A 9,854-nucleotide genomic window follows, 5' to 3' on the forward strand; every position below is an offset into this window, starting at 1 on the left:
TACAGGGTAGGTCTCAAATGCCCTGGCAGTGCCATGAGCTGGCCCTTGAAGACGCTCCAAGGCTGTGGGAGCATGGCAGGGGGCCGAGCTCCCAGCAGGACCACCGCGGCATGGTGCCGGGGTGCTGAACCCATCCCGACGCCTCCAAGCACGGTGCCACCGCGGCCGTCCTGGCCCTTGGCTGTGGCCACTGATTAATCCCAGTCGAGGGCCTTTTGAGCGGCGTCCTCAAACAGCACCGTGCTTCGAATAAGCTGGTTTCCATCTGAATCATAAGTCTCCAAAAGTGCCTGCGCTGCACAGAGCCGGGCAGACATGTGTGTGCGTGTGGGGCTGGATGTTGATTTTTCCCTGAAACAACTCAAGGCTTTATCAGTCCCATCTCTTTCCCACGGTTTTCTGTTGCCAGTGAGGTCACTGGTCCCTTTAAACTGGGGCTGAGGCCAATGTGCAGCGGGTGGAAGGGGGGCCGTGGGCAGGAGGGGGGGACATGAGACGGTTCACACAGACTGTTCCTTTTACAGGAAGACTTGGGATTTCGACCAGCGAGCGGGAGGAGGCGGAGGGGGGGGCCTGGGAACCTGGGAGCGCCGGCGCGGCCGCGTAATCCGTCACTCCCGGGAGATGTCTCATTAACCCATTAACCAGGGAGGTTGGGGACGTGCTGGGAGGCGAGCGAGGGAGAAGCCGGGGGTGTGAAAGGCAGAGTGCGGGCAGGGGAGGAGCCGGGCGAGGCAGGCACGCACTGGGGCCAGCTCCACAGCACTTCCCCGAGGACGGCGGGGCAGGACGGCGGTGGCCTGCGGGGCCACGCGTGGGGCAGCCTCGCCGAACCCCCCCGCCGAAGCCCCGGCGCCCCGCGGGGACGCGCCCGCCCGCTGCTGCCTGCCGGCATGAAGCGGCTCTGCGAGGAGAGCTCCTCCGACACCGAGTCGGACGGCACCATCGACGTGGGCCGGGAGGAGGAGTACAGGTGAGGGGACACGGGGGGCGCGCCCGGGGGTCCCCACGGCGGGCAGGGTTTGGGGCGTCCCTGCGGCGGGGCAGCTCGGCATCCCGCGGGGGAAAGCCCGGGCTGCAGCGGGGACCCCGGCAGCGGGTACGGGGCTGGCACGGAGCTTCTCGGGGCGCCTGGCACCCCGCTTAACCCCTTCGGGCTGCGCTGGGCCAGCCCCGGGTCGCTGCAGCGGGCCAAGCGTGGGCTGATGCTGGCCTTAGGGCTGACCCGGCCAAGTCGTAATACAAGTATTAAAGCTGTGCTACGAGCTGATCGCACTCGGGAAAATGCCTCATTAAAGGCAGCGCAGTTGCCTTCTCCTGCCAGGTGGGGAGAAGGGCAGCTCTGAGCCTCCTTGCTCGCAGGTCTCTGCACCCCGAGATGGGGCTGCCCCCCCCCCCCCCCCCAGGAAAGGCGCCGTCAGCCGCCTGGATGCCGCTGCAGCCCCAACGATCCAAGGGCTCCCAGGGAACGTGGAAGAAATCTGGAGGTTTTGCATGAGAAACGCTTCTGCTCTGCTGATGCATTTGTAATGCACCAGCTGGGGCTTTGATCTTTATTAAAGAGGGAGCCCGTGCAGCCTGGCCGGCCGAGGGTGCCCTGCTGTAAGCGCGCACTTTCAGTTCGCAGGCTCCATCCCATCGCCGCTGAGCTGCAGTTTGGGCTCTGGGGCTTTGGTGCTTGGTGAAATAGTGAGGCCAGAACCTCTGCGTGGTTCCCCAGGCAATGTCCTCAGGCCTCGCTGCGCTTGCCTGGGCTGCGGCTCTGCTGGCAAAGGGCATCCCAGCCACCACTGGAAGCCTGGGTTCCCGTGCTGTGTCAGCCGTTCCCGGGCATGCCCGGGCTCTGAGCGTGCAGACGGCGCTGGGGGTGAAGGAAGAGCTCTGTTATTTGTTCTCATCCAAAAATCAGCTGGTTTTGAACTTCTGTTTTCGGTAGCCAAGTGTCCCCCTCCCTGCACATCCAGTTAGGCCCCAGATTAACTCATTCCCGTTTGCTGCTTGGTATCCTGCGTGGAGAAGTCCCCAGTGCCATGCTCAGGTTCTTGTGGGACTAAATTAATGAGTCTGCCTCTCACCGATATGGTCGCAGCAGAGTCGGGCATGTCCAACAAGTAATGTCCCGCACAACAAGTTCACTGACCCCCATAGGCAGTTTCCAAGCGCATCAATATTTAACCTGCTTTCCTGCTACACGTGGAATATATCCCACCTCTTTACATCAGTGCAGCGTGCTGAGTCTATAGTGCCCCGATGGATGAAATAGAGGAATTGTCATATTTTATTTCAGCAAACAGTAACAATGGATTTTTGGTCTCTCTCTGGTGCTGCTAATGTGTTTGTCTTCTCAAGCCAGTTGTAGAACCAGGTAGTGCTGTGATCTGGTGATATTTGTATACATGTATATTGTTGCTCATGTCACACAAACACATGGTCAAAGAGCTGGTCCTGTCCTGTTTACACCCCAAGTAGTGCAGCATGGGACGCTGGTGGATCCAGCAAAATAAAACACTTCCAGGTGGGGAGCAAGGTGGAGCAATTAGGGCTGAGAGAGGCAGTCAGGCTGTCTGGCCGGGGTTCCCAGCCCATTACCCATCGGTCGGTCGAGTGGTTTGGGCAAACCAGTTCCCCTGTAGAGTGGGGATGAGTCACTCTGGGTGTGAGACTTGGTTCAGCGTGTGGGGTGAGCTTAGACTCTGGGGTCACTGCAGAAGTGCAAGATACTGCTTGGTTTTGTTAGTTGGTTGGTTTGTTTGCTTTTTGTTTTGAATAAAGAGCCAAAGTTACGCTGTAAATTATAAAATCAAGCAAAGAGCAACGCAGAAATTTTAATCATCTGAGAATATAGTTATGGTATCTTTTATGTGGTTTGAATCTGTCAAACATATTTTTAAAACATATTTGGAGTAAGTAGGTCTTTATATCCACATCTGGAAGTGTAGCTCACAAAGAGCAATGCGCTCAAACAGCTCTGCAAAAGGACTTTCAAAGTTGAGTGTTACAGGCTTCTTGAGCGGGTACTCCGCATTCCTGGGCTGCCAGGTGAATTCAGTACCGCAGCATCTGTGCAGAGCCCATTTTCACATCATACGTGCTCATTGCATGTGTGTTTATGTATACTGGCAACGCATGTTCATACTTGCGAAGCCAGCCGGCACCTATGCCCAGAGAAAGCCCACCCAGCAGACATTCAAATAGGGTACCTGTATGGAGATGAGTGGAGCAGTCAGTGGAAGAACGTGTTATTTTGTCTGATTGTGTAAAACCACTTCTGAAAGCACCTCACTTGGGCCTAACAAAATGTATTTTTAATAGGCTGCGTTTGGTCTAGTTTTTGGCTTGCTGTGCAGACAGCGCTGTCTCTGCAGAAACATCTTTAACAGACTACTATTAAAATGCTTCGTCAAACTGAAAAATATTTTGATTTGATGGAGTGAACCCAAATGCCCCTTTCCTGATTTATATGTCTTACATGGTCTCTGAATCCCTCCAGAGTGCTGCGCTGGCCGGGGTTGCAGACTGCTGCCTTGCTTGTGTGTTAACATCCTTGCCCCGAGTTCCGTAAGGCGCAGAAGCAGCCCTGAGCCAGTCCCACTTTCCAGAGGGAGGAAACCCTGCTCGGGGGAGGTGGAAGGTGGCCCAGCCGGCCTCCCCCCAGGCAGAGGGGTTTTGCTCCAAGGAGTTTCCCACGCCCGGTTATCCATCCTTACGGAGGCTTCATGTCCGTGGGGACCTAAGGATTGAACTTCGCCTCCCTGTGCATGCCTAGTGCTGACCTTTGGTGTCTTTAGCCTCACCCGTGCCCATCAGGCACGGGATGGTTTGTGGGGCCCTTCTTAGCCTGTCCCTGCTGTGTCACTTGTCCCTTGAGCAGAGCTGGTCCCTGGGGCTGTTGGCCAGCAGGCACGTTCCCTGCTCCGTCACCTCCTGCCAGGTGTTCCCCCTGCCCAGGTCCTGGCCCCTCTCTGTCTGGTTCAGGGGTGTCCGTGCATTCAGAATATTGTGGCCCACCCCAAAAATTGTGGTTTGCAAAGTGACTCTCCAGGAAGCCCTCTGAAACCACATCAACGCTGCCGTTAGCCTCACCCTGAGGAGCAGCCAGCCCTTTGCTGCCGCCCTGGGTGGGAGCTCAGATACATGCTCATGCTATCACAGCTCCGAGATGCAAAGCCCTGCAGACAGGGCAGGCTTAGACATGAGAGCCGGGAGGTTCACACATGGAGAAAAAAAAAAAAAAAAAAAAAGGCCATGACTCCAGAGCTCAGATTTTCCAGCCCCGTGGAGGTGCCAGCATGGGCTGAGATTGAAGGAGACGTGCCTGGTAGCGGATGGATGGTTTAGTGCAGATTTCTGCAGGCTGGTGGGAGCCTCTTGGAGGGGAGAGTGGGATTCAAGTCTGTGCTTGGCTCCCCGTCCCCAATTCCTGAGCTCTGTGTTGTGGGTAAAAATGAGATGGGAACCACAGAAGACATTTTTCGGGGAGGGTGGGACGACGACATGACATGACTGCAGATGGCAAACGTGTGTAAAGCATATGTGCAATGGAGGTTTCTCTCCAGCTAGTGCAAGAAATTATTCTCTCTTCTTCCTTTCCAGCCATGTTTCCAGGTCTGTGTCTCCCACTACGACATCTCAGATACAAGCCAGGAAGAAGAGGAGAGGGGTAAGTCTCGTTTACATTGACTAGGATGGCTGTGCTCTGTCTCCCTGGGGGGTCAGGCTGGTCCTGGCTGTGTGCTGGGGCTCCCTGTGACATCCCCCGTGTGCAGTGGGATGCTGTTGGCACATCCTTGCTGTGGGGACACTGTGCAAAATCGACTTTACACCATTCCCTCCTCCATCTCCTGCAGAACTCTCCCCACAGCTAATTGGAGATTTTTTGCAGAGGTTTGGCCTCAAGTCTGGCGGAAAGGGGTGGAGGAGAGTGGCTTCACCTGGGGTTATCACACCAGTCAGTTAATGTTTCATTGCTGAGCTTTTGCACCCAAAACATTTACTTATGTGGCCCCGTTCAAAGCACCTCTCTCAGCCTGGCATAGCTGTTAATAAGGGCTTTAGACCCATGAGCTGTGGCTGTAAATGATCATGGTTTCTTCTCTCCACTTGGAAATCTCCTGCAGATCATCGAGAAGCGGCGCCGTGACCGTATCAACAGCAGCCTCTCTGAACTGCGGCGCCTGGTGCCCACCGCCTTCGAGAAGCAGGTGTGTACATCCATGATTTCCAGCCATCCTCCCGTGTGGGCTGTGTTTCATCAGTGTTAAGGGTAGAGCCCTCAGAATAAGAAAGTCTGGAGCAATGCTATGTCTTTCTTATCATCATCACTTCAGGGAGTAAGTAGGTGGTGAAACTGGGTGGTAAAACAATATTAACAAATATTTAGGAGCCCTGGGGAGGATAAATTCAGTCCAGAAAGTGTTTTGCAAGATGTGGAGATGCACAGAAATGGGGATTTTCAATTTGCACTGGGGCATCTTGGGAAGGAGTTCCTTTTTCTACTCACTTGATGTAAAAACCAGAGCCAATGCCCTGGATGGACGTCCTGCTCCAATCTGAGCATTCCTGGGCTTCAGAAAGGTTTTGGGGAGGGGGTCATTGAGCAAAATGCAGCTCCTGAGAGGCACAAAGCCCTAGACCATAAAATGATGAAATGCTTTTTTTTCCTGCTCCCAACACGCAGGGGTCTTCCAAGCTGGAGAAGGCAGAAATTCTACAAATGACAGTAGATCACTTAAAAATGCTTCATGCCACTGGAGGAACAGGTAAGAACTGCTCTTATAAGCATACGGGTGAGGTGAAAACCTGGAAGGAAAATTCCCCATCAGCCTCAGCAGCAAGCAATGTCTTGATGCTGGTGTGCCTTGCTGACACCAGCCGGCACCAACGAATGCTGCCCTCTGCTTCCCAAGGGAAATATTTTTTGCGGGAGGGCAGATGGACGTTTCCTGCCCTCTTGTTTTTCATATGGGTCAGCATCTCTGCATCCATTTGGCAGACTGGGGTATGTGGGACGGCAAGTCCCACAGACCCACAAGGATGGCGCCGCTGTCATTGTCACACAGCCTGCTAAAAGCTGTTCAGCCAGAGACATGCTTAGTCCTGCTCAGAAATGGGAGCCTGTTTCCAGAAAAAAACACGATATTAAACTCTTTACCTCCTCCCTGGGATACATTTCCTGCAGAGAATGAATTCTGCATGGGGACTCTGCAAATAAACAAGGCTTTTTTCCTTTTCTGTTCTTTTTTTTTTTGGTGTCTCTTGGTTGTTATGAGAGAGGGAGCCCTGTACAAAATTCAACAAAGGTCTTATTTGTACTGAGACCTCAGTACAGACCCTCTGTCCTGTTACAGTTAACAGGATGGAGATCACAGCTCCAGTAGAGAAGCCTCTGGCTTGCTTACCACCCATTTTTGGCTTGCTGGGGACACTGCTGGCATCCAGGCTTCAGTTCAGAGCTGTAACTTGGTCTGGAACATTTGTTTAGATATTCAGTTTGACTGCACTGCAACAAAGGGCTGTATTGTCACAAAAGACCCCATCAAGCAAAGTGGTCCACTGTTTCACTGTGCTGTGACATTCTCTGCTTTAGTGCTTATCGTCTCATGAAGCTGCAAGTAGGGAGCAGAAGCCTAAAAATCAGCCGTCGGTTGCATTTTATCTTGTTGATTTCTGTGGCTTCAGGCTTTCTTGGCCCAGCGGTTTTGGTTCTGGCACTGTCCTGTGTCCTTCAGCCAGACATCTGTTTAAATGAAGTATAAAGATTGGGACTCAGGCAGAGGAAAATGGTCCTAAGCTGCACGTTGAGGAGACAGTGTCCCACTGTTCTGCAAGACTGGGGATGGTCCATTTTGCAAATAGGGACCCAGTGCCCATCTAGCCTACAGTTATGTCTCCAGCAGCAACAACTGAGTCCAATAGGAAAAATTTTCTCCATCCTGAGCACAGTTAATGAAACCTCTTACTCGTCTCACATTCTGGAGTAAGAGGCTTCATGACCCTGGCAGTTTTATCCCGATGAGATAACCACAGATGCTATTCTCATGCACACAAACGTCCAGTCCTTTTGGACACCCACTTGGCTGTCTGCTTCAGTAATATCACATAGCAGCAAAGTGTCTCAAGTGAAATACACAGTGCATTAGAGAGGGTAGTGAAATCAAAGCACATTCCTGAGCTCTGCACGGACTTAGCGTGACCCGTGTCCTCTCCCTACAGGCTTCTTAGATGCTCGAGCTCTGGCCGTGGATTACAGGAGTATCGGCTTCCGTGAATGTCTCACTGAAGTTGTCAGGTACCTGGGCATCCTTGAGGGCCAAAATGCTGCCGACCCCATCCGGCTGCGACTCCTCTCGCACCTGAATAATTATGTGGCAGAAATGGAGCCTTCGCCTGTGGCCACTTCCCTCCTGCCCATCCAGACGTGGCCGTGGTCCTTCCTCCACAGCGCTGCTGGCCCCGTGCAAATCCCCAGGAGGGAGGCTGCTCCCGCTCCAGTTGTTTTGACTGCATCTTCCCTGGCTTACCCAAGCCCCGCTGTGAGGCCAGCCCCACTTCGCCGTGTCCCCAGCGACATGCTGCCATCCCGCCGAAGCTTCCTGGCCAGCAGGATGGCCTCTTCCAGCCGGAGGGCCCGAGGTGCGGGCTCATCTACAGCTGTAGCAGCCGTGCCCAGGATGCCGTCGCCAGCAGGTGTATTGAGAGAGGGCTCGTCCAAGAGCAGCCAAATTGCAACATTCCTTTTCTCACCAGCCTCTGCCGGCATCCCTGTTCCACCAGTTTACACGGCGCCTCCTGCCTTGGGTGCTGCCGCGCAGGGACCCGGGATCAGGGTTGGGACATCCAGGATCTGCCGCTCTTGGGCGACTGAAATTGGGGCTTTCTGACCCTCCCCTGCCCTTCGGAGAAATGAATTCTTCAGCACTCATTGCCCACAGGCCTAAGAACAACTCAGCTGAAAAGGCATCTTTCCTGCTTTGCAGAAGCCAAGGATCCATAAAGAATATTCTCTTTACTCTTCCCTCCCTCCTCACACTGCCTTCCTTGCCTCACCATCACATGTCCTCTCCCTCATGATGCCTGCAAACGTAAATCACATCCAGTTCGATGCACTTGTCTGCACGTGGCTGTGCTCCAGATCCTTCTGGCTACGAGGGAGGGGGCACACGCAGATCCCAACCCTCTTCCTCCTCCAGCAAACCCCTCTGCAGAGCTCAGTGTTGCTCTCCTTTGGAAAACAGCCAGCCTTGAAATACTGTCTTACTTCCTTGGGGAGTCAGAGCTGCCAGACAGACTTGCTCACGCTGATTCCCTGCGATGCGTCCCTCAGCTGCAGCACCTAATTTTGGTGTGGTGGGATGGATGCAGCTCACCCCCCTCTCCAGCACTGCTGGCACCCAGCAGGGCAGGCTAGAGCCCCCCCAGCTCCCTTAGCGAACTGGCTGCCTGCTAATCCCTGTGCTTACCTCGCCGCATTACCAGCTTTTCCCACTTATGTGCCCTTAAGGTGGAGTGAGGCAACAGCTTAACAGAGCTCGTTCCCACAGCTGAGCTGAAATACTGCTGTGTCTGCGGGGGCTGTGCTGGGTCCCTGCACAAACCATGCAGGAGCAGCCGGCCGGGCCGCCTGGGCGGAGGGAGGCTTCTGCAGCCCTTGCTCCGCACTGAGGTGTGAAGAGGCGAGACAGAGGATTTCAAAGGGATGTCTGTCACGGAGGGGAAGGCTCTGACAGCCAAAGTGAGAAGAAAAGGCCTTTCCCTCTGCCAGTCTCCCTGCTGGAGCCGTCTCTCCATCCCCTGCTGAACAGCCGTGACTGCAAAGGGGGGGAAATGGGTCAGACCAGCCTGCGTTTGAAGTGCCTCCCTCGTTCTCTCTTTGCCCTGCATCCCTCACCCTCTCCTCCCACAACGTCTCTGTTTTCTTTCTTCAGCACCATGTTTTGGTCTCACGTTGCTCATCCCTCTCCCTGGGCTGGGACCAAAACCCACTGAGGTTTCACCACAGACCTTGGCAAGCTCTGGGTCTGTACTTGTCCTGATTCCTTAGAGCTTATTCTGCCTTGGCCTGCGTGCCCGTAGATAACTGACGCAGCAGATATGCCTCTGCTCCTCCAGCTGCCCTCCCTTCCTCTTTTCTTCGGGCAGAAAGGAAGAGAAACTTGAAGCTTTCAAGCCACCCTGCTCCCGTGCCACATCTCTAACTCCCATGGTGGCCAGGGCAGGGTCTTCTAGTGCTCCCCCTCATCTGAACAGCCCCTGCTCCCTGCATCTGTGCCTTGACTCGCTGGGATACGCATGCAGAATAGCCTGGACCCAGTTGCCTGCCCACCCCAAGGAGTCTCACCCACATCTACAGCACTGTGACGTGAAAAGAGAGAAAAGTGTGGAAAGGTCAGTGCAAAGAGAGGTAAAAAAGAGGAGGAAGATCTCTCTTGAATGGGAGAGCCTCTCCCCACGCCTCAGGTCAAATGCACAGCTGGTTAGACTGTGTGGATGAGCTGGTGTTTGTGTTCCTACAGATTGTATCTGCCATGTGCATGTCAATGTATGTATCTGCTATTGTTTTGAAAGTTCGTCCCTCCCAGTTGTTTTGATGAAAGTCATTGCACTTAACACACAGAAATGCCTCCGCTACTTCTCCTCACCCTTGTCCTGAAGTGCTAGAATCAGCCAGGAACAACATATTCCCTCTTAATGAGGTCAGAGGAGCTCCTCACCGGACCCTGGTTGTTCCTGTGGCTGGTCAGCACGCTAGAGCTCACAGCAAGTAGCCTGGCCTCACTTTACACTGTGCAGAGCTGTTAGATTCACGAGCTGTGACATCCAGCAAAGGTGTCAAATAAAGTCTTTCAAACCCCTGT

At 54.0% G+C, this 9,854-nt stretch overlaps 1 protein-coding gene across 1 annotated transcript; it reads left to right on the forward strand.

Moving 5' to 3' along the window:
- The first annotated feature begins 579 nt into the window (after positions 1-579).
- On the forward strand, positions 580-9,854 carry HEYL (hes related family bHLH transcription factor with YRPW motif like). The gene is made up of 5 exons (XM_056331641.1): positions 580-973; positions 4,594-4,660; positions 5,118-5,201; positions 5,678-5,759; positions 7,213-9,854. Exons 1-5 carry the CDS (start codon positions 894-896, stop codon positions 7,878-7,880), a joined length of 981 nt encoding a protein of 326 aa, XP_056187616.1. The 5' UTR covers positions 580-893; the 3' UTR covers positions 7,881-9,854.

This window comes from Falco biarmicus, chromosome 3 (assembly GCF_023638135.1).
Source record: "Falco biarmicus isolate bFalBia1 chromosome 3, bFalBia1.pri, whole genome shotgun sequence".
Lineage (NCBI taxonomy): Eukaryota > Metazoa > Chordata > Aves > Falconiformes > Falconidae > Falco > Falco biarmicus.